At 44.6% G+C, this 25,608-nt stretch overlaps 1 protein-coding gene across 1 annotated transcript in view; it reads left to right on the top strand.

The window, feature by feature from the left end:
- Positions 1–25,608, top strand: part of LOC101173050 (semaphorin-6B-like) — a 141,381-nt gene that overhangs the window by 44,613 nt on the left and 71,160 nt on the right. Inside the window, exon 2 of the mRNA XM_023954529.1 lies at positions 24,715–24,842. Within this exon, the coding sequence (XP_023810297.1) occupies positions 24,734–24,842 (109 nt within the window). The 5' untranslated portion in view covers positions 24,715–24,733. The remainder of the gene's footprint in view (positions 1–24,714; positions 24,843–25,608) is intronic.

Genomic DNA, 25,608 nt, shown 5'->3' with positions numbered 1-25,608 from the left:
AAGATCGTATGTGTGACGTAGAAAATATGCTGGGAGGGGCCACAAGCTCCCTGCTCTGCTCCATTCTGATGAATTTATAGACAAATGGATCCATGAAGGTCTTTGTTTTACTCGTCTGAGCTGGAATCTGGATCTAACCTGAACAGCTGCATGGCTCTGATATTGATGAACATTTTTGTTGCACCACTGATGTTAGGTTGGGGGTGTGAGGGGTTGTAAGCTAGCAGGAGAGCGTGTAACTTTCATACAACAGCAGTTGACACAAAGTGTTGAACACAAGTACAACTGATGAATGATGGGAAATGGGGGCAGGCTTCCTCCACGCCAACAGTCCTGCCCACAAGTCAGAGGTGAATTTCTGATGAACTCCTGCTGTCCTCCAGAAACTATGCCTATGCCAAGTTTTTTGGATCTGGGTAAAAAAACTGCATCATCATAAGGAAATGATTGCTTTGAAAATAAATCAAAAAGGATCGGAGTGTGACTTTAAAAGGTGGGATGTTACGTCGGTAGCTTCCGGGGAAACCAACGGCGAAGTTCTGGCTCGTCTGGGCACCTGTTTGTCTGTCCCCCTCTTTTTCATTTTTTTCTGTCCTCCTCTTTCCCGTCTGTTACCCCTCATCTCTTCTCACTTCCCGCCCTCCCACCTCCGTCTTCTCCCTGCTTCAACGCGGTGATCTGCGGGGTCGGCTGCCCTTTGGTGAAGCCAGAAGCTCAGATCAGAGGCAGAAACGGCTTTGCGGCCTGAATCCTGTGGAGCACGAACAGGCGCAGCAATCAGGACAACCCTGTATTAAGGAGGGATTACCCCCCACAAAATCAGCACACTCTCCAACTGTCCCGCTTGGGAGCATAGGGGCCTGTCACATGCCGCCCCGACATGTTCCCCTGTCAACAGCCTTGAAGTTCAGGCCAAGTGTGCGATGAAAGACGGGCTGTGGGTGCTGGTAACCGTCGCCATGTCTGATTACACTCTAACAGCGTGAGCTGTTAATAATTGGCCTCAGAAGTGCTCGGACGTTGCTAATTAAAAGGAGATCGACGCATCTGCCCACACTTCAGATTAACGCTCGCAGCGGCGTCTCGTCAGATGAAGCATGGCGGGAATTTAGCATTCACCCAGATTTCCAGTTCACTTACTTTGACTTTTACCTTTCAAGTGCACTTCAGCGGGTTTTAAAGACCTGCCAGAATTATCTGTTGCATGCTGGTAAATGTAAAAGTTGACTGTAAATAACACCTGCTTGAAATAAATTGTCGTGGGGCAATCTGCCAGGGAAGAGACTGCAGTTCCACTTTCTTTGAGAATGTTCCTCTGCCAGCTCGTGCGGCCATTAGCGTGTCTCTGTACCTCCTCTGTCAGCAATCTGCTGCCGTTCCTGCAAGAAAATGCATCCAAAGGAGTTCTTTAATAGATAGTGATGATGTATTCCTTCTGACTTACTTTAAAATGCCTTTACTCTAGTGAAAGGTCACTTTGATATCAAGTTGAAAGAGAAAAGGATGACATTCAGTTCAAGTCTTTTGATTGAATTTTTGTCTTTCTTTCTGAGGATTTGGGACATTTATGATTAACCCAATAAAACAGCTCGTATCGTATGGGAAACATGCATTTATGAAACCCTATCTCGCTTGCAGGACCCAAACTACCCTTAAAAACCCATTGGATTGAACTTGAGCCGTGTTTTCTGCCTTGTACTTCATCATCATTCCACTAGGGGCAGTAGAACGGCTTTTCCTGCTCATTTCATGGCTGTTTCCTTGAGGAAGTTATGCTCATTTTCAAAACTCAAAGGTGAGAATAATCATCTATTGTTGTTCTTTTTTTTCCAAAATGAGTACTTGCTGTATTGTAAGAATGCATCAGAGTAAAGAGGCCACCATAAAAGGAGAAACAATTATATACAAATAAAATTATGATTAAAAAAGGGAATATTTTACCAAAATAAAGTTAAATAATTAAACAATTTACCAGAAGAATGTCCTGATTTTAGGCTTCAAAAAGTTTTTATTTTAAAAGAAACAATTCATTCATTCATCTTCTTCCGTTTGTTCCTTTCGGGGTCACGGGGCTGCTGGAGCCTATCCCGGCCACTTATGGGCGAAGGCAGGGGACACACTGGACAGGTCGCCAGTCTGTCGCAGGGTCACACATATCACACACCCATGCACACTCACACATATGGAAAATTTAGAGTAACCAAGAAACATATGAAGCATGTTTTTGGACGGTGGGAGGAAGCCGTAGACCCCGGAGAAAACCCACGCATTCACGGGGAGAACATGCAAACTCCACACAGAAAGGTCCCCCATTGGTGTTCTGATGGTCCCCCAGCCGGGACTTGAACCAGGGGCCTTCTTGCTGTGAGGCAACAGCGCTAACCACTGCGCCACCGTGCAGCCGAAACAATTCATATTTGAAAGAAAAAGAAACAATTCATATTTTTTATTTAAAAATTGCATTCAGCATTTAAAATCTTTCAACACAGGCAGCCAAAGGTTACACAGTTCAGACAAACGAGACGGACGTCACACGGATCAGGAATCTCACTGTGAATGTGAATGTTTATTTTCATGAAATACAATTTTATTTTTGAAAAAACGTCTTGTTTTCCGTGTAAAATTCAAACGATAAATTGTGATTTCAGTTGACTTTTTCTTCCTAATTTTACAACATTATTCTCATAAAATTTAAAATTTTTCTCTCACAATGTTATAACTGTATTATTATAAATTATTGACCTTTTTCTTTTCTGGCTTTACAATTTTCTTCTTTCTCTTTCGGCTTTTCCCATCAGGGGTCGCCACAGCGAATCATCCTTTTCCACCTCACCCTATCATGAACATCTTCTACCCTAACGTTAGCCAACTTCATGTCCTCTGTTAAGACATCCATGTATCTCCTCTTTGGCCGTCCTCTTGCCCTCCTGCCAGGCAGCTCCATCTCCAACATCCTTCTACCAATATATCCACTATCCCTCCTCTGAACATGTCCAAACCATCTCAGTCTGGCTTCTCTGACTTTGTCGCTAACACAGGCAACATGAGCCGTCCCTCTGATGTACTCGTTCCTTATCCTGTCTAACCTGGTCACTCCTAAGGAGAACCTCAACATCTTCATCTCCGCTACCTCCATCTCAGCCTCTTGTCTCTGTCTCACTGCTACCGTCTCTAACCCATAGAGCAGAGCTGGTCTCACCACTGTCTTGTACACCTTTCCTTTGAGTCTTGCTGGCACTCTTCTGTCACACAACACTCCTGACACTTTCCTCCAACCGCTCCAACCTGCCTGCACTCGCCTCTTCACCTCTTTTCCACAATCCCCATCACACTGAACTGTTGACCCCAAGTACTTAAACTCCTGCACCTTCTTCACCTCAGTCCCCTGTAACCTAACACTTCTACCTTGATCCCTCTCGTTCAGACACATGTATTCTGTCTTACTACGACTGACCTTCATGCCTCTTCTTTCCAGAGCAAACCTCCACCTCTCTAGCTGTTCCTCCACCTGCTCTCTACTCTCACTGCAAATTACAATGTCATCCGCAAACATCATTGTCCAGGGAGATTCCTGTCTTACCTCGTCTGTCAGCCTGTCCATCAGCATAGCAAACAAAAAAGGACTCAAAGCTGATCCTTGGTGTAGTCCCACCTCCACCTTGAACTCCTCTGTCTGACCTACAGCACATCTCACCACCGTCATACTTCTCTCATACATGTCCTGAACTACTCTGACATACTTCTCTGCCACTCCAGACGACCTCATACAGTACCACAGCTCCTCCCTCGGCACCCTGTCATACGCCTTCTCTAAATCTACGAACACACAATGCAGCTCCTTCTGACCTTCTCTGTACTTTTCCATCAACATTCTCAAAGCAAAAATGGCATCAGTGGTGCTCTTACGGGGCATGAAACCATACTGCTGCTCACAAATCTCCACCTTCTTCCTAAGCCTGGCTTCCACTACTCTTTCCCACAGCTTCATTGTGTGGCTCATCAACTTTATTCCTCTATAGTTGCTGCAGTTCTGCGTGTCACCCTTGTTCTTAAAGATCGGGACCAGAACGCTTCTCCTCCATTCCTCAGGCATCTTCTCACTCTCTAGAATCCTATTGAACAACCTTGTTAGAAATTCCACTGCTGTCTCTCCTAGGCACTTCCATACCTCCACAGGTACGTCATCAGGACCAACGGCCTTTCCGCTCTTCATCCTTTTCAGAGCCTTCCTAACCTCATCCTTTCCAATCTCTGCTACTTCCTGCTCCACAACAACCACATCTTCCTCCCTTCTTTCCCTGTCATTTTCCTCGTTCATCAGCTCCTCAAAATACTCCTTCCATCTTTTCTGTACACTCTCCTGGGTTGTTAACACCTTTCCATCTCTGTCCTTAATCACCCTTATCTGTTGCACGTCCTTCCCATCTCTGTCTTTCTGTCTGGCTAGCCTGAACAAGTCCTTATCTCCTGTCTTTGTGTCTAACCTGTCATATAGCTCATCGTAAGCTTTCTGTTTGGCCTTTGCCACCTCTCTCTTCACTCTACGCTGCGCTTCCTTGTACTCCTGTCTACCTTCCTCAGTCCTTTCTACATCCCACTTCCTTTTAGCCAACCTCTTCCTCTGGACGCATTCCTGTACTTCCTCATTCCACCACCAAGTCTCTTTACCGTCTTTCCTCTTTCCAGATGACACACCTAGCACCTTCCTACCTGTTTCCCTGATAATCTCTGCTGTAGTTTCCCAGTCATCTGGAAGCTCATCCTGACCACCCAGAGCCTGTCTCAACTTCTGCCTAAATTCCTCACAAGTTTCTTCATTCTGTAGCTTCCACCACTTGGTCTTCTTTTCTGTTTTCCCTCTCTTCTTCTTCCTGACCTCCAGAGTCATCTTACACACCACCATGCGGTGCTGTCTGGCTACACTCTCTCCTACCACCACTTTGCAGTCATTAACCTCTCTCAAATGACCTCGTCTACATAGGATGTAGTCCACCTGAGTACTCCTACCTCCACTTCTGTATGTCACTCTATGTTCCTCTCTCTTCTGGAAGTAAGTGTTGACTACAGCCATTTCCATCCTCTTCGCAAAGTCCACCACCATCTGTCCCTCCAGATTCCTTTCCTTCACACCAAACCTGCCCATCACCTCCTCATCACCTCTGTTGCCCTCACCAACATGCCCATTAAAGTCTGCTCCAATAACAACTCTCTCTCCTCTGGGGATACTCTCTATGACCTCATCCAACTCACTCCAGAATCTCTCCTTCACTTCTAATTCACAGCCAACCTGTGGCGCATACCCACTGACTACATTCACCATCACCCCTTCAATTTCTAACTTTAGGCTCATCATCCTGTCTGAGACTCTTTTCACCTCTAGAACACTGTTTACAAACTCCCCCTTCAGAATCACTCCTACCCCGTTTCTCTTCCTATCAACACCATGATAGAACAGTTTGTATCCTCCTCCAATACTACGTGCCTTGCTGCCCTTCCACCTTGTCTCCTGCACACACAGTACATCTACCTTCCTTCTCTCCATCATGTCTGCCAGCTCTCTGCCTTTCCCTGTCATTGTGCCAACGTTAAGAGTCCCTATTCTCAAACCTATGTTCCTGCCTTTTCCCTTCTCTCTCTGGCCACGGACCCTTCTGCCTCCCCTCTTTCTTCCACCAACAGTAGTCAAATTTCCACCGACACCCTGTAGGTTAACAGCATCGGTGGCGGTCGTTGTTAACCCGGGCCTCGACCGATCCGGTATGTCTAAATCTTTCTCGTGGATGATTCGCATGGTTATTTTGGCAATTTTTACGCCGGATGCCCTGGCTTTACAATTTTATTTTTGTAAAATTTTGGCCATTCGATCATCATTTTAGGTTTTTATTCATAATTTTACAATTTTGCTCTCATATATCTGTTTTTTTTTCTATCATGGGGGCCCGAATAGTCTGTGGTAAAAGAATGCTAAATACGATGATGAACAATTCTTTATATAACAGTTTCACCGTGATCTAAATCTGTGGATCCAGTTCAGAAAGTGGATTCCGAGCATTTTTCCCCAAGCATGTAAATAAAATTTATAGAAATATAAATATTTTTGCATCTTAAACTACCAGCAAAAACTGATCAAATCCCCCAACTGATCATAATTTTTTCTAGCTATATTTCATAATAAAATGTGCACATTTTTGGGGGGTTTCAAGCATTTTAAAAGCATCTTATTTATTCCCAAATCAGATTTTCTTTCAATTCTTTGATGGAGAGAACTTTTTCAGGGTTAACATTTACCTGCAGAACTTTTCATTAGCAGTGACAGAATCATCTCTATTTTAAAACCATGGAAAGGTAAACTTGCAGAGATCTTCTCTTCGCCTGTCCAGGGACATTTTGGCCGAAGGTTACGTCTTTGCAGTTTGCGTGGCGTTCCTCTGATAGGCCGCTTCAAAGCGGCTCAGTCATCACGGCTGGATTACAGAGGCCGCCACAAGGTCTTGAGTCAGAGCCGAAGCTCAAGTCGACAAGCCTCCAGCCGCGGCAGCAAGACACATCTTCAGTCAGAGCTAACATCTGGGCTTACTTGTGATTGGATATGGATTTGGCCCTTAGTCTTCCCAGACTCACAGCCTGAACTTCACTGAACTCCTCTGTCTTTCAGAACATCTTCCCCAATTCAGACACATAGACATCTGAGCTTCCAGATTTTGTGTTCTGACATATTCTGGGAAAGTTCTAGCATGTTTTGAAGACTCTCATCTCTTTTAGGAGGGCTGTTTACCATCCGTGGCAGTTTGCAATAATTTAGGACTCTAAGTCTTTCCAGTGAAGCGGAACCTGAGGTTGATGTCAGACCTGATCAGGTTGATGTCAGACCTGATCAGATGATGCTCTACTGCAGAAAAACATCTGACAGAATAAAGTAAATCCAAAAAGATCCTCTTTTGACTTCCTTCAGGTTCTGCACATCCACATGACATTTACATTTTTTTTATTATTCCTTCATACTGAAGTATTTTTCCACTTAAAGTAGACGTAATTTATTTTTTATTGTAATTACAGCTGTGAGTTGACTTGAAGCTTTAAAGAACTCACTTGTCCGGTGTGTTTGGCGTCCTATTTATCTCCACATGTTGGATTATGAGCCACTACGCAGATGATTTATGAGTTAAAGCATTGGAATGAATAGGACCACGGAGCAGGAGGCATTAGATCCACTCTGGGGACCAAGGAAAAGCACGACTTTGATTGATTATTTAATGGCCACGTAGATTTGAGCAGAACTTCATCTGTATTTACACATTCCTACGTCTGATCCTGTTAGAGGTTGATCTTTCTCGCGTTTACCCCCTTTGGCTAATTAAAGAGGAAGTGAAGATGGGACTAGTTATTAATTAAGTTTAAAGGTTATGGCAGATTAAGGTCACAAACATTAAATCAAAAAAAATAAAAATCAAGTAGATGTTCTCTTCTCTTTAAAAGGAAGTCAGTCAGAAGGTCACTGCTGTTAGCTGTTAATCCAGACTATTGAATGCATCAGAGAACTGGACTGAGTGACATCATCCATAGGAACTGCTTTACACTTCCAGCTCCAACCAAATCAAGTCAGTTCAGTCGCCATTTTTTTCACAATTCGGACGCCGCCATGTTGGAGCCAGAGGTCATCGGTGAGCGGTGATAGGTCCAACTTGGTAAGAGTAATTCTTTCTATGGCAACCACTCTCTCCAATCAGGAGGGAGCTTGTTGGAAGGCCACACCCCTACCACTTGAAAGCGGGGCTACAGGAAATCTGTCAATTGTTTTGAACGTTGGACGTGGGAGCCTACAGGCTCCACCCACTTTTACGGAGGCATCTGATTGGTTGGTTTATAACTTGAACTACAGAAAGAAATATGAAAAAAATTAGGATTATGGAAAAGATGTTTAAGAAAAAAGGTGCCAGGTCGAGAATGGTTCTTCTGACCAATAGAATGACTGAGTAACAGCTGTTCATTTCTCAATAGAAGTCTGTGGGATTTTGGCCTCTTGGAGCCACTTCCTGTTTTGAACGCCAAGGGGGAGGAGTCACTTAGTCAGTGATCCAGAGGAACAGAACGTGAACAATATCTTAACCAGTGATGTCATCAACTATGGAATAGATAAACATGCATCAAACTGGAAGTCCAGTTGTCGAATCTGTTGGGATAACCCCCCCCTGCAGATCATGCCTGACTGTATGTTGTTCAAACCGACACACACATTTTCAGAGACTGTGCAGGAGTCGGGATGTTGTTGCCATGGTAGCCGGTGGCATTGACAAACACGTTCTGTGTGCCAGCCAGGGGGAAAAGACGTGAAGAATCACACAGGAAAGAAAAGAGTGACAAAACTGCAGGAGGGGAGCTGGATGATGAGGCTAATGAATGATTCAAACGCCGTGGTCCCGTCCCGTCTTCACACTTCGCTGACAGCAGAACCGTCGCTGATTAACATCCGTTTCAGGAACGGTGTCGGTCTGAAGCTGTGATTCCGCTCGATCAGAGAGGAGAAGAGGGAAGGGCCCGGCCTTTACCGCCGCTCGCACATTTGGGACCTTAAACGGTCTCATTTTAGGGAGCTCAGGCTGATGAACCGTGTCTGTCTTACTGTAATGCACCATAAATTCTAATTAACAGCTAATCAGCTCAATCTGCTTTTGTGTTTGGGAAATTTCTCTGCTTGATAAAAAAAAACGTGTGACAGGAAAAAGGGCTTCTGGAATAGGATTGCCCCCCGCCTCCCTGTGTGTTTGTGCTGAACAGCAGTGGAGGCTCAGGTTGTGATGGTTGTCCTTATCTGCTCATGAGCCAAACGGTTTCACAGATAGAGCGCAGACGGCCTTTCGCTATCTTTCCATTTGTCTCCAGCCGTTTCCAATCCTCCATTTTCATTCATATCTCCCTGTGTCATCTGAGGCTCTGAAATTCATTTATATCCTCTTAGTCAGAGATTTCTATTTTTCATCTTTGCTAGCTCACTCTATTTCCATCTTCATGAGTTTTCGAACCTCCAGCCCCCCCAGGACAGATGGCATTTCTCGTCCTTTCCGTTTTTTGGCATGTTTTTGTCTGCGGGTGAGCTTCAGGTGTCAGAGCGGACGCTAGCCCTGGTGTTCTCATCTCAGCTTCATGATGTTTCCGCTGCGTCTCCATCTCATCGCACTCGTCCAGCTACAATCAGGAGTCTGCAGCTTCACAACCAGCTCCATCAGGCTGGTCCTCAGCAGAGCTTTGAGAGCTAACTGAAGCTTCCGAGCATATTGTTGAGACTGAAATGCTGATGTAAGTTAGCAGAACATATTTAGGAGGTAAAAGGATGGAGGAGAAGATTAAAAAGACCAGGATGTCCTCATGAGAACGATGAACATCAGAGGAAACTACGTCCATCCTGGTTGCTGTTGCGTGAAATAATAAAATAGATATTTAAGACCCACCTCACTGAAAATGGTGTTTTTTACATGTTCTGAGGCTCCAACACCCTGCCTTGCTTTAATAATCAAGTCCATCAACCTTATAAAGCGGTGTTGGATGGGTACTGTCTTAAAAAAACAAACAAAAAAACGAAGTTATAGGCCTTTGGATCATTCCTCCGTTGGTACAAATCAAGGGAAACGGTTCACAGATCAAATTCTTACTATTTAATATATTTTGTTTTTATGGTTCATTTGCCTTTTTACTGGATCTATGAGGATTAAAATATTTATTTAAATACCACAATTTTTAAATGTATTTAGAACAGGAGATCAGAATCAACAAAACGGATAAAAACACAAAGATTTAGAGATAAAAGAATGGTTTCCATCACTTTAAACAACGTCACACTGAAAGGTTTTTCTGTCAACTTCCTGGTTAACTTCAGCAGGAAACTAAACATAAACATCATTGTTGCTTTGGATCATTTAAGAGTAAATCCAGAAATGTTCTCCACAGATTTTCTATCCACAAAGATCTGCTGACTGCAGTTCTAGTGGATCGCTAAAAAGAAGATGCGTTCTGGTACGACTTGTCCGCCATGTTGGCAGGCAGTCACATGACATTGCATAATTGATCACCAGATTTTCACGTTATTAATTTCATACCTTTATATTTGTATCCAAATTGTTGGCTATATTTAAAACAAAATACATTTTTATATACCAAAAATACTTAATCTTTTTCCTGAAAAAAATAGAATTTTTTGAAGATTTAATAACTTGCGATGACCGTAGCGCACTCAGTTTTGTTCAGTTTATACCCTGGAAATCCAACACTATGTTGCATTTTTCAGCAATAATTACAATGTCCCCAGCGTATTTTAAAAACACTATTCTTTAATATATTTATAAAGATTGTAAACCAGTTATATAGGATGTCACAAATACTCAATTTTTCAGAAAAAGTTTGCATATATTTGAGCATTCGGATACTCATTACAGCCCTACAGGATATGTTTAGTTGTGAGGGTACGCTGTGCTCTGATGACATCATCATTAAAGGACACCGCCTTAGCCATTAAAACATGTAAAAGCTGATTTTAAATGATCGTTTACAGCTGTGTCTGCTGTTTATCCAATATTTGCTGCTTGAAATGGATATTGAACAAAAAACTGCATTAGAATGAGTTCATGTCACACAGTTTTTTCATGAGTAAACATTGTTTTTGCTGAGCCACCGTCAGTCCAGATTCTTACCGGTTTTGCTTTGAAAGTTGTAAAATGTGACGCAACGCCTGCATTAGTTTTTATGAAGTGTCTGCAGCCAACAATACATTAGAATCCAGTTCACTTTTACCACAAACTAAAGAAGAAAAAGGCCGTGTCACACATCCGCTACGTACATTTCTCATCTTCCATGTATGAAATGTTGGTCTTTCATGATACATGCGTGAAATATGTCATTAGTAAATGTTTCTTGCGTTCGTCATTCATCAATGTGTGTAGATGTCTGCTGTTTATGCAGTTTATGCCTATTTTAAATAGTTTATACGCAATTATTAGGTGAATCTTGCACAATTGTGCGTGATTTTTGTAAGATGCACGCACAAAAATTTGTTGCTTTCCACGACCGTTCCACGTATGTCTAACAGACTTTTCACACATTTACCACCAATGTATGACTTTATATCACGTATACAGCGCACATAACGCGCTCAAATTACGTAATCGAAGCATGAATCACTAAGGAATTATATATAAACAAATCGATGTTGATTTCTGTGTTCTTTGGGTGGTTTGTTTGTACTTCCACCGTGGTTTTAACCAGGTTTATCTGTGATACATCTGTGAAAATTTCATTTACAACTTTTCTCACTTTTTCCATGTACATTCATGTGTGACCAATTTTTATCTGTGCAACCTGTGCGAAATGTGCGTAGTGACACGGTTATCTAACCAGTCCTGCATGGTAGACGGGAGATGCACCTCATGGCTCCGAGCTCGGCACTCCTGTAGTGTTTTAGTTTGGTTCCAACATGTCTCTGCATCGAGGTTAGAAGTTTTCATCAAGGATCCAGAGAAGAAGGTTCCAGAAGATCTTTTATTACAGCATTTCACTGCTGGAGGAAATGAAAAACAACATTCTTCAGGCAATGAGACTGCCGGTCTTTGTTCTGAGCCCGAGTGGCCTCTGGGCATCTGAGCACCAGTGACACCCCAGAGATCCATCAATAAGGTCAGGTTGTTGTCAAATCAATCCAGACCCCGGAGCGCTGGCTCGCCATGTGGACTAACAGCGCAGCACATGGGCTGAACTTTCACGTGTGCCGGAGTCGGTACTGTGCCTGTGATGAGGCTTTTCCGGTCAGCGGAGGATGCTGTCAGTGTCCCGCAGCTTTTACAGTAACGTACATTTGTTTATTTGAACTAGTTGGTGTCAGTTTTAACCCAAAGGCGTCGCCTTAAATTTACACATCACAAGTAGAGGTTAAAGGCTGGGGAACCGGCTCCACAGGAGAAGACTTGAGAGCTGAGCCTCTGCAGCAGAAACATGCGGAGCGGCAGTCAGGCAGCCTTCACATATGTTGTTTATTTCTCTGTTTCTTCAGCTCTTTGTGTTGGTCAGACAGAACAGGTCACAGGAACACTTTTGAGGAGACCAATAATGGTGTTTGTGCTGTCAGAGGAACCCATCGTCATGGGAATGGACACAGATTCCACGATCCATATTCTCCATTCTACAGTCTGAAAGACCAACTCCAACAATGAAAAGGGGTTTTTTGTCGTTTTTAACTTGTTCTCGTGGCACTTTTCTGATGATGGAGGACATTTAGAGAGAAAACCACATTTCTGCGTGTTATTTTACTCAAATAGTTGTGAATAGGGAGCAGACGAAAAATGCCATTTAAAAAAAATTGCATTTGTGGCGTAGAACTGCTGTCCCCAACCCCCGGGCCGCAGACCCGTACCGGTCCATGGGTCATTTGGTACCGGGCCGCACAGTAGGAATAAATAACTTACAGCACTTCCGTTTTATTTATTTCGGAATTTAAAAAGACGTTTTACTTTGAAAAATTGCCTGATTCTCTGTTACATGCGTCTGTCACTCTTGACGCAGGCCAAGGCGCTCTTCTCGGTCACGTGATAGGTTACCGCTAAAATAAAAACCTAGGAGCTAGCAAAATGAGTAAAAAACAAACGTCTTTGGAAAGTTTCTTTGCCAGGGGAAAACACCCAGCCAGGAGACGGAAGAAGAGCCGTCAACTTCCAAAAAAAGAAGCTACATTTAATAGACAGTACTTCTTTTTTGCACCATGAGTGTGGGAATGGGAGAGGATGGTGATACCTGTGTGATGAACAATGTTATGCGTGTGAAAATAAAAGCTCGGGGTTTGTTTAGTTACATATTACATCTGTATAAGATGTAATCCTCCGCCTACATCTTAAAGACGGGTCCGTGAAAACTTTGTGTGACGTCATCCCGGGCCGTGACGCTGAAAAGGTTGGGGACCGCTGGCGTAGAAAATACGCTGAGCGGGCCACAGGCTCTCTGCTTTGAGCTCTCATCAACGGGGAGGGGAAGGGGGGGCGTGTTTGCTCTGTGCCAACTCAGAGGTGAATTCCTAATGAAGTCCTGCTGCTCTGCAGGTTCTGTGTTTATGACTCTATGCTGAGCTGTAACTGTACTTTGGTGAGAGCCTGTGAGCAGTTTTTGTGTGTCCAAAGTTATTTTGGACACACAAAGACAGATTGGTTACCCAAGACTTAAGACTTGGTTACCTAAGACGGTTTTGATTTGGATTTCCGTTTCACTTCATCACACCTTCAGAATTGCTCACCTTTGCCTTTCCTGCATTTGGGGAGGGGGGGGGGGTCAGCGCTGTATCGGTTTGCCTCTGCAGACCTTTCAATGAAGCGGCCTGTTATCCAGATAGCGCTGCTCTGAGCTGCTTTGATGGATGCTGAGCGGGAAGACCGCCGGCGCCGAGTTCGACTCCTGTTTTGTCTTCACGGCAGGTAACATCAGTCACCTGTCTGACAGACTCTGCAGATGACTCCATCATTTACTGCCATCTCTCAGAAAGGCTTCCCTGTTGATGGTTCCATGTCAGTCGGGAGGCGACCTCTACGGCGACCTCCACACCCTCTTCTTCCTCTGCTGGTGATTTTATTGATTCTGTCGACAATCAAAGTGAGACGCCATGAAGTGTCAGAAGCAGATCTGGGTTTGATCCGCTCCGTAACGGAGCTGGAGCTGCTCATGCAGATGAGAAGAGCCGAGATGTCATGTGGGACGTGTGCCGCGTGAAAGCCTTTTGTTTGCAACATGGCGATGAAAGGCGGCGCCGGATGGGGTCACGTAAAGAAAAGGGGCCGTCAGCCGTGATGCATCTTCTTTGGAGCTGTGTTCTTCGGGTCAAGACGGAAACGTCTCTTCATTTGTGTCGTCTTTGTTTAACAAAGCTGGGGGGGGGGGGGGGGGGGGCTCTTTTGTGGGTGTGGAGCTGGTGAATGGGATCTTCTCCAGACTGAATGCACTTAGATGCATGTTCTCCTTATGGTCTAATTTACCTCCTTTTCTCCGTCTCTCCATCATCGTCAGCATCTAAGACCTCCATCCTCTTCCTGAAACCTCTTTAATTTCCATCTCCGTTCGGCTGCCCCCTCCCTCCCCCGCTCTGAGAGCGTTGGGCATAGCTCAGCCTGCAGCCAACATGAACTCTGAGATCCTGGAGCAGAGGGTGGAGGAAGAGGAACGGCGGAGACGAGAGTTTATCACATAGAGGCGTTCTGATTAACGGTTTGACCTTTGACCCCCTGATGTCCTCCTGACCTGACAAAACGGGCCCCCCTGCACTTTGATTTGGCTCAGAAAAGGCTCCTCTTTTGGTCAGAAGTCTGTTATCTCCACTGAGAGACTGTATGGGTTTAGAGATGTGTGTGGGGGGGTCAAAGGACAGACGTGATTTGTTGTGATGGGAGGAGAGTGGGAGGAAGAGCGGAAGGAGGACAGGAATGTTGGGGTGGGGGTTTGACTAAAGACAGAGGATACGCAGGCGGAGAAACTCAGGAAAGAAGATGGAGGCGCAACTGGCAGCGTCCTGCACTAATTAACATGCTTTTCAGACACGGTGAGAGGGATCAAACCTGCGCACAGCCGGGTCTGGGAGTCATGCCTGACACCTAATGAAAGGCCTGCGAGTGTGTTTGTTTTGAGCCAGGAATGCCCTTTTGTGCACAGATGCTTCGTGCACTCGGTGTCAGCCAGGGACCTGTTTTGACTGACAGTCCAGCGTGTGAATGCGCCCGCGAGTCTGCACGCCGCATGAGGTGTGATAACCAATGCGACGGTGAGAATTAAAGCTGGAGAGGGCTCAGGTGAATGTGGCTCTTGAGGTGGCTTCAGGTGAGACATGTGCAAATTTTGGAGAAACAGGAAGGAACCATCAGGAGGTTGAGCTCTCATCCGCGCCCTGCATCTGCTGCCAGACGTCTGAGTGTTGGACGGCAGACAAAGGAGGGGGCAGGAGTCGGACATTGCTGCTGTCAGCCCCCCCCATCTCTATAAAACAGCTGTTTGTTTTGATAACCAGCTTCTAAAGAGGACATCCCTGTGAAGTTTTACAACGACTTGGACCAATAGAGGAATCCATCCATCCATCCATCCATCCATCCATCCATCCATCCATCCATCCATCCATCCATCCATCCATCCATCCATCCATTTTGCTGGAGTCAATCTCAGCCACAGTGGGGGCTCACCCTGGACAGGTCACCAGTCTCCCCTGAGGATCCTATTGGACCAAAGTACCTGATGTTAACTCCAAGATCCAGTTTGAAATCATCTCTTGCAGAATAAAGTTCACTTTTCTGGTCTGGTTTCAAACACAAGAGGAGTTTGTCAATTTAAGCCCCATGTTTTTAGTGAACAAATATGTTTTAATGCAACAGAAGAATCCAGGAGGAAAAATGCTGTGGTTTGGCAGTGGTTGCTATAGTAACGTTGGCTCAAACCAATCACTGCTTACTGACAACATCTGGCTCCAACATGGCGGCGTCCGCGACTGAATTGACTTTGTTTGGTTGGAGCTGGAAGTTAACCATTTTCTATGGATGACATAAGACACCGCATTAACTCCACCCACGGTAGCACTCGTTCAAGTGACCACTTTCAACGAAAAGTTTGTGTAAACATATGTAAGTATGACTGTGGGCTAGCTTGTTCAAAACCCACGTGCATAGTTACGCGCATTTTTTAATACCGTTTTCGGGCTCTACGTACAGAACGCGTCGCCGAAGAATCCGATCTGGTAGTGACGTAGAGGTGGCGTCCTTTTCAATTCACGGAACTGTCAACCATTTGAAAAGTGATCGCGAAGGAGAAATGAATAACTGCAGTTGATCGGAATAAAGCAGTGAAAGAAAAAATGTGGAGCAAGATTCACTAGATCTGCACCACTTCCACATTTTTCACCAATCCTCGTCCAAAATACAGCCGATGATTTTCACCCAAATGTAGAATCCATCCAATAATATTGCTTGAATTGCTGCAGGGACACCATCACAAACATCTGTCTCCATTTATCATCGCTCTCCAGTGTTTGTTTCTGCCTCTGTGCCCCCCCGACTCTCACTTGTTGCTCTTACAATAAATCCCCCCTGCGAGCCACAAACTAAAAGGCCAAGCGGTCTCTGGATGAAAACATGTTCCCCTATTAGGTTTCTTCTGGGTATTAATGCTGGATAATGTTTGTCCTTTGGGGAAATTTAGCCGAATAATCACATCAAGAGGGGTTCTGTTATGCTGCTGAACCATTAGCAGTGTTTCTGTATTATTTATAACCACGCTGGAGATCATCGCCTTGTGTGTTTTCCTTTACCGACTTAATGGAGCCTCCAGCCATTGATGGATGGCGTTGCTTTTAGCCTCCTGTCAGTCCCGGTGTGTTTTCTTTTCCTCTTTACTGCAGCGATGCTGAGTCCCTCCTACGTGGACGGCGTGATTTATGGCCCTGGCCTCTGATCCCTGCCCTGCTAATGATGGCTGTAAACTGGTGGCAGGACGTCGGCCTGTGTTGTTGGGATGTGACACGATGCGCCTCCTTGTTTCCTGCTGTCGGGATGAGCAGAGACTCATCTGAACCGAAACAGGATGTTTCCATTAAGGCCAAGGCTGGTTCAGAAGACAGGACGTCACGCGAAAACTATGCTGCTGCTTGAGAATCTCATCGTGAAAAACTGCAACGATGACAAAGTTCCTACTTTTTTATCATCTATCTGATGAGTTTTTATCTCCTAACTTGTTTAAGATTCCTTTCTCCATCTGGTTTGACATTTTGGACTGCAAATTTGGGTAAATTCCACTTCTTCTTCTTTGTGTGTTTAGTCAATTAATAACAGACCGGTCTCTCATGGAGCTGAGACAATCAAATATGTTTGATATTTCTGTAAAACAAACAACTTTATTCGGGTTCCAGGTTGTGGTTGAATCCCCCACAGCTATGGATTGGAGACCTTCAAAAGGTTAATGAAAGAGGAAGGAGCTCCATCAGGAACTGCTGCAGGACTGATCCATTCAAGAAAAGTACGATGGTAAAAGGACCACTTCTTCTCCATGAAGCAGTTTCTCAGCTGCAGTGCTTCCACAGTAGAGAGGACGTGTCGGAGACGGTCTACGTCAAGCACCAACCTTTAAATCCCCATTAGACAGACGGTAAAGAAGATGCTGCTCTGATCACATTAGCAGAGCGGAGAATTGCTCCCACCTTCTGAATCTGGCAAAAGAAGAACTTTTTTGTCCTTATGTTGACTATTTTTTTCCTCACATAAATTTATAGTTTTGTAGTTGATGGGAAAACCAGAGTTCTATGGAGAGGAACTGAAAGGTCCGTCTTCCTCCTCCCCCCGTCGGCCGAGTCCCACAGAAACAGAAGACGTAGTTTATCTGGAAGATGTTTAAAGATGTTTCTGAGCATTTTCCTTACTGTACAACACAGACGGGATCACATGTCTGCTCAGTCTTCAACATATCCCGCTCCGTCATGCTCTTATTGGCCGCACCTGATCCAGGTAACCGCAATGATGTAACATGTAAATGAGGTACCCACCACCCCCTGCTCGTGGTAACGCTGCATTAATATATGCATCCACCCGCTTTGGGTCAGTCAAGCTGATTCTCATTCAGGTCTCCAGGAAGTTCAAAAACATATCAAATATTCATTTCCAGAAAAATTACCTTAGAATATTTTCATTTCTGATTTGAAATGAGAGGAATCTGCTGTAGAATACAGACCTCAACTGGATCACAGAAAAAGTTCTGGAGAAGACGGTTCTTCCAGCACAAGACCCCTCCTCAGTTTGTTTGCGGTGTCTGTCTGGGGTCTCTGCAGGAACAAACAACAGCAGAAGTTTGCTGTTGAGTTTGGTTCTTGTTCTGATTTCAGCCTCCACTGAATGGCATGGTGTGCTCCAGTCCAGTATTTTGAGTGTTTCCATCATAAAATGGACCCATTAAGGCAGACTAGACGGTACCATTTTTGGGCTGCCAACGGTAGAAAAATGGATCGGACTGATTAGGACGGAGCTACTGTCGTCACTCAATGAAAGCTGTTGATTGGTCATTATTTCAAAAGAAGCCGCCAAACCAGCGCCAGCGTATTCTTCTTCATCGCCCCGGCAATCTTCTCTTAAGCAACATGAAATGACTTGTATCTACAAAAAAAACAAACATTGTTGTTGTCGCACTACTATGACTCAAATCTACACAATTGGTCTACACCCCACATGCGCCATGACGGTCCAACTGTGAGTGGAAATGCTCATCTGAGATACCTGGACCATTGTAGACCGGACCGGACCGCTCAGTGGAAGCGAGGCTCATCAGAGCCTGAAGCTCAATACTGCTGAACAGCGATAACAGTTCAGTTCTGTCTAGAGGCGGATGTTTTGGCGCCACAAGAAAACGATGTCAAAGCGGCAGACCTCCAGAAATGGGCAAGTGTCATCCGTTTAGCAAACCTGCAGAGAAGAAGAAGAAGTTGATTATTTCCATTCGTCTGCTTTTGGCTGAAGTACAAAGCAATCGGCCTGAACAGTACTGCTGGCTCTAATGCATGTTTTCCTTTAGCCCTTCTCTAAGATAAGTAACCCCCCACCCCCGCCCCTGTCTCCCATTAGTTCATCATTTTCTTCCCCTTATCTCTTTGTGTAAATCAGTCTTCCTGTTGGCCTAAAAAGGCTTCCTCTGCATGAAAACTCCTCCTGATGTTTCAGACTTAGGAGACTCCCTAAGTCATCACCTTCCATTGATTCCACTTTCCCTCGGCTCTCACTAAAACCATCATCCACCCGGTCTGCTGGAAATCCACCAGGAGTCTTTAAATCCACCTCAAGAAAACTAGAACAATCATAAAATCATCTTCTGCTTATTTAATATCCCCCCCCCCCGGTCCTGCGCCGCCTCATGTTGGAAGTTTTCAGGGTCATCTCGGCGGAGCTCCTTCTTCTGCCTGCAGCACATTTCTTCCAACAATTACTTCTTTTTCTCCAAAGTTATGCAGAGCTTTAAGAAAAGCTGCAGTTGATATTTTCCCTAATAGGTATTTATTGGTGATAACCCACTTTGTTGAACTGGATTTTAAGATCAAAAACTTCATGAGAAATGCTAAAAATGACGATGGATAAATCAAAATATACACTCAGGAGGGATTCATGCCATTCCAGCTCTGAAAAGTATATAGTAAATATAGTCGTAGTAAATCTAGTAGTAAATATATAGTAAATATATATAGTCGACCCTGATGGGAAAAGCCGAAAGAGAAAGAAGAAGATATAGTAAAATATAAATAAAATGTAAATAAAGCAAAGCTGAGATACTTTATAATCCAACTCAAGTTTCCACCAATCTTAAAATCAACAATGAATCCATAAAATAAAAAAATTAAAAGAATTAATCAGGAAAATTTGATGCTTTTACCTAAAAAGTACATTTTAGGGGTGTAAGAAATAAACAATCCCATGAAATATTGCGATATTCTTTTTGGCTATACTGGTATCATTTTCAAAAGCTGTTGGAACAATTTTATAATAGTTTTTATGAGCAAACCTTTATTTCTGCATCTTACAAAACGATCTCATGGTAGACGGTCACTCATCAGTTTTGTGTTTGTTCTTCCACCGCCTAATGGCACCAATGCAATTTGAACCGAAATGGACAAATTGTTGGTTCATCGTTTTTGTTGGTCCTTTAATCCAGCAACCGTTTGCTAAATTCTTAGTATTTTTAAGCTTTGATGGTTCTGATCTGTTTTCAAAGGGCCCAGTGGTCTTCTAATTTTCACGATGCCCTTTTTGGACAAAATCCAAAAACCTGTGTCGTTTTCTAGGACGAAATTTCTGCAGAGCGGCAGGAGTTCATCAGAAATTCTCCTCTGAGTTGTGGGTCGGACCGTTGGTGCCAGCCCCCCTTCCCGTCACTTATAACTAACTATGACCTAACGATGGCTCAGTGGCCTTGTGATAGAGTGTCTGCCCTGTGACTGGAAGGTCGTGAGTTCAAATCCAGGCCGAGTCATACCAAGGACTCTAAAAATGGGACCCAATGCCCCCCTGCTTGACACCCAGCATTAAGGGGTTGGTTTGGGGGGTTGAACCACCAAATCGTTCCAGAGTGCGGCTGTGTCTGCAGCTCACGCTCCCCTAGGGGATTTAGCTACAAGCTCTTTGTTTCCACGAGCTGCCGATAGCTTACCGACCATCACGCCACCAATCCAACATTCCTGCTGCAACAAAAATGACAGCAATATCAAATCCATTCAGCAGATAGAAACAGTTTAGATCCAGATTCCAGATCAGACGAGGAAAACAAAGACGTTCAAGGATCTGATGGTGAGTGGATGTTCAGAATGGAATGGAGATGGGAGACTGTGGCCCCCGGATTGTAGTTTAACAACTAGAAGCTTTTTCAAATTGCATTTTTTTGTTTGTGGATTCCCAACAATTTGATTTAAAAAAAACAGAATTGTAATTTTAAGCTTAATTTTCTTTCTATATGTCCTCCATCATCAGAAAAATGCTACAAGATGTTAAAAACACCAAAAACACAATTTCTGTAAAATACAGTGTTGTTTTCTATCTGTTACGATATACTGTCCATGAAATTGTTTATCATTAGCATCACATCATCTTGCCAGACTTATGCCGACACTCAGCTCTAAATAATATATTCTGCTTTTTTTTATAAGAAATCATCCTTCAATTTTGAAATCAGATGCAAACATCAGATCTAAAAAAAACTCTTGACAGTCAGTCCGTCGCTGCCGCTCCCGCTCAAAAACATCTTCTGCTGCTGCACCTCTGCACTGCATCACTGGCGTTTGGGTCTAATCAGGTCACCATTCGTCGGACTGTTTTCTCACATTCCAGTTGCAACTGCGCAGACCATTTGTGGGAGTAATGAGGGGAAACTAAGAGAAGGGCTGAAAACAAAACGCATGCTGCTAATGGAGTGGAGAAGTAGATGTGGAGATCAGTGGGACCACAGTTATGTGAGCCTTTGTTATTCACCACCATCACAACACGCAGCAAACCATTTATTTTTCTGTGGAAAATAGAAAAATCCTGGTTTTTGTAATGAAAGGATTTAACCAGAAAGAATGCTGTTTATGTGAATTCTTCTTCTGCCTGCATTTGTAAAGATGGGCCGCTGGTTTGAAAGGGGATTATGATCCACTCTGCTGCCTGACAACTGCATTCAGATAGTCCTGCTCTAATCTGAATACACCCCAACCCCCTCAATTAATGCAGCCCTATTTCATTACCCGGCCCCAAACATGCATAATCTTGGTTTGCTTGTAACGGTTCTGGTCCAAAAAACTGACGCAGGAAGCTCCCAGCTTTGCTTTGGAAAAGTCTCGTCAAGATTCTGGTCTGACGCAGAACCGCAGAGGAAACGTCTGCATAAATAGATGAGAAGAAACACGGCGAGATGAAAGAGACGAGAACGAGGGGGGCCGCCATGGCAACCGTAATAAGAAACAAAAACATTAACGTCTCCGTTTGATGCATTTCTGTGCGAAGCTGACATCATCACCTCGTTTGAGTCTTCGGCCTCACAGCATTCCGCCGCATTAGGACTTCAGACGTCTCTGATTTGATTTGTGCGAGTTGGCCACGAGGTCCAGGGCGCCACTTCAACCTCAGTCTCAGAAAGAGCCCCTCCCACCTTTACAGAGGCTCAGAAATGAAGGTCAGTCTGGCTAACGTGAAACGCTGCTTTTGTGACCTGAAAGGATAGTTTGTCTTTCCATCACCTGGACCAAAACGGGTTCTGGATACTTTTGATTAGGCGCCACACTGAGCACGTGCGGTGGCGGCCGGTGACAGAGAACCTGGTGTTAGAAACACTGGAACATTTTGTCTCACACGATGGACAACACTAGATCCCATATGTTCTTCTGTCCCGTGAAACCGACGGCCCACAGATTGTAATTTAAACTAACGTGCGTGTGCACGTGCACGGCCTGACAGCACTCATACATTATGAATGAATGAAACAAAAGCATCTCTGAGTGGACGTTCAGGCTCTCTCTCTGACTCCTCATCTTCTCTTTGTGCGTCTCACTTATCTCTCCCTACATCTCCAGCTTTCTACCCGACGACCTCCTTTCTCCTCCTCGTGACTCCTTCCCCTTCACCTCCCGTAATTTGGCTGGTGGGTGTTGAGTAATTAGCAGGCCTCCCACTTTCACTCTGGTGTCGGGGCGGAGAATTTGAGGAATGTCCAATAAAGATTATGTATGTTGATAAGGTGACGTCTGGGGCTCCATTAAAGTGATGAGCTGCACAATGGCTGTTTGTATCCTTCAGGGAAGACCGAGAGGATGATGAAGTGAGAGGCCCGGAGAAGGACTTCAGAGACGAAACTCATCTGGATCTCAAAGACCGGGAGGGTTTATTGGACAGCAATCAATCACTTCTGACATCTGTGAGGGTTTTTTATGATCTTTACGGGATCGACGCGGAACTGCAAAAACAAGACGAATAGAGACGTTAAAGAAAAGAGATATAGAAGACTGAATTCCAACTCAAACAATTTAAAGGGGGTCCACGGATCAAACCACAGAAAATCTAGACTTGCAAAAATATACCCAAATACCACAGACGGGTCTGAACATTGACCGGATCTGAGAACCGAGTGTGACGTCATCCGTAGTGTCAAGTTTTCTTAATCAAACTTTCTTCCTACCTTCATTTTAATCTTCAATTCAAGTAAACCTAATGAACGACAAAAGACCGTTGCACTCGTTTGAATGGCAGAGGTGCCAATGACGCCGTCCTCACCGACAACGGTAACACAACCGAATGGCTCCGCCCTCCACTCATTTATTCTAAATTCACGAGCTGAACATTGCGTCAAATAAAAACATTTACTTTCTCCGACGGAAGTTACTGACTTCAAAAATAAAAGCATAAATTCTCCTTCTAGTTTGAAATGTAACATCGCTGAACAGAAATTAAAAACACGTAACATAACTGACACTTACACCATGAAAATGGTTTATTCTGGATCCAACCAAATAAAGTCAATTCAGTCGCCGTTTTTTTTGGATTACGGACGCCGCCAGACGTCGTCAGTAAGCAGTGATTGCTCCGAGTGGGTCTGAGTCCACGTTTCTATGGCAACCACCCTCACCAATCACGAGTGAGCTTGTTGGAAGGCCACACCAAACAAACCTTTGTGAAATAAATACAATAAAAAACATTTTGTATTTATTTGGTCAGATATTAAAAACATTTTTTACAATGGAAACCCTTTTTAACTACATGACTGAAAATTCTATTTCTGAATCTAATCAGGAGCAAAAACGAAACACAAACTATCCCATAACCCAAAACAAGAAGGAAAACTGGACCTAATCCTATTTTCTAGGATTGATGCTTGAACCAACTGCACTACGTTCTTCATCTCAGAAACCTTTGGATCATAATAACCTGGAGTTTGTCGGTTTATGAGCCACATCTGTCTGGTCACACCTCAAACCACATCCCCTAAAAACTTTAGATTTTGGTGAAAAACCAGGAAACTCTTCTGGAGAAATCTGCAGTTTCCTTTTATTCTTAAGAGTTGATGCTTTTCTGATGTCACTGCATGACAATCTGTGTTTTAGTGAAAAGAAGATGTTGATGTTTTTCTGTTTGTAGTTCGGGGCAGCGTCCTGTTTGTGGAAAATATGGAAAGAGTTTCCCGTCCAGCCACTGAGTGTTTGTTCAGACCTGAATGGCGAAGCGCCGCTTTCATGCAATCTGAGTAAAAAATGAGGTTACAGAATTCTGGATGGGTGGAGTTTATTTGAGCCTCTTGCTGGCTGTTGGTGTTTTTGTTCGTCTTGGAGGATCTTTTGCTTTGTTTCTTGTTCAGTCGTGGTCTGCAGTGTAATGCTTCGCTCTCCTGTGACTTGCGGGACGGGCGACTCTGTTCACCGCCTTTTACCACATTCAGGATCCGAAACACAGACAAAGCGAATCCCATCAGCGGGATGTGTGCTGCTGCTGTGCATGCGGTGCATTTGCATGGCTTCACACATGAGGCTGCAGTCAAATGCTGCTGCGTTTGCATGAAGAAATTCAACCTTCAGGATTCAAATTCATCATGTTGCAATTGTGCACGACTCTAAGGATGTGTGTGACGATTGCTCCGAGACCTGTCAGTTCAGAGGTTTGGAGAGGAACCTCAGCTGCTGGCGTTGAAGCTGCAGAGCTCAGAGGCCGCGGTTGTCGCTTCCCGCTGGTTTCAGAGGCCATTCTGAGAGTCTGTTTCTAGATGGAACATGGAGGTTAAAGCCATTCCAGTGTCATTTGTATTTCCATCTGTGTTGTTCATGTCTCCCATGTGAGGAGAAGCTCCTGCTTATCTTGCGGAGAGCAGATTTTTGTCGCCGGAGGGCATCAGCTTCAAGCAAAGCCTCGCCGCTCTGCATCCCTGCTTCCCTCAGCTGCTCTGTGCAGAAAGCAGCTCCATCTTTACCTTCAGAGGCTGTGCTCCCTTCATGTGAGGAGGTCCTGTCAGTCCTCCTCTGATGTATAGATGTGTCATGGTGGTGTGATGCTCGCGGTCGCTGACTGGACCATTCCGCTAAAGACGATGACTCTGGTTCCTCACTTAGATCTTATATCAGCGTTTTATCTTTGTGCACATCTGGACATGGAGACAAAGGCGGTTTGATGCTCACACATCCCGACTGAAGGATCTTCATCAGATCTTTTCATAAATGTCGTCTTTCTTTTCCAGAATCCACAGTGGGGCTGCTATGGCAGCGGCGGCTCCTCCTCACGTCTTGGTGCTGTGCTGGCTACTCCGGACGGCTTGCCTGGCGTTCCCAGAGGAGCCTGGGCCCCTCAACTTTATCCCTACTGAAGGTAATGACCTCCTGGCTCCTGCGCCGGAGCCTCCTACTCTCTTGCATGCCTCCCACAAAGAGCATAATGTGTTAAGTGCTGGGCCGCAGCCAAAAGCCCACGCTGATGAATGAGGGGTAAGGATACAGAGAAGGGTCAAACTCCGGGCCACTGAGGTCAGCCCAGACTCTCACGAGAAGACTGTCGACTGGTGTCTACGTCGGGAGATGTGGGGTCGCCTCCAGGCGCGAGGAAAGGGGCTCCGTGTTCACGAATTCCCCACAAACGCGCTCAGTCTCTCCAGAGACGCAGCCCCTCAAACGCGCAGACTTTGCGTCTCCACGTCAGTGCGGCGGTTCTCAGCTGTAAGCGGACAGTGATGGATTACGCTTCCATCATTTTGACTGATGGCCTCCCGGCCGAGCCCGGACCCTTCCCCACGTCCCCTCAGGTGCAGAGGAGACGCCATCACAGGTTCTCCTGCTCATCGCAGACACATGACTTCATTCTGGGGCGATTTCATAAGCAGTTAATAACAGATAAACGGGCAGAGAAACAAGAAAACGTTTTCCCATCATCCCCCTCGGCCATAATCGTATAACCTTTCTTTCTTTATTTCTTTTGTCATATTTCAATGTTTTTTTTCCGTCTGTAGTTTTTCTGCGTTAAATTGTTTTTTCTACTCTAAAGAGACTGAATTAATGGTTTTCACTGGTTTTTGAGCTGCGAGAAGCAGCAAAAATGTCTTTATCAAAACAAAGTTAAAAAGATTGAATACAAAATTATG

The sequence above is a fragment of the Oryzias latipes genome, chromosome 4, assembly GCF_002234675.1.
Source record: "Oryzias latipes chromosome 4, ASM223467v1".
NCBI lineage: Eukaryota > Metazoa > Chordata > Actinopteri > Beloniformes > Adrianichthyidae > Oryzias > Oryzias latipes.
This window is presented reverse-complemented; position numbering and strand designations above follow the sequence as displayed.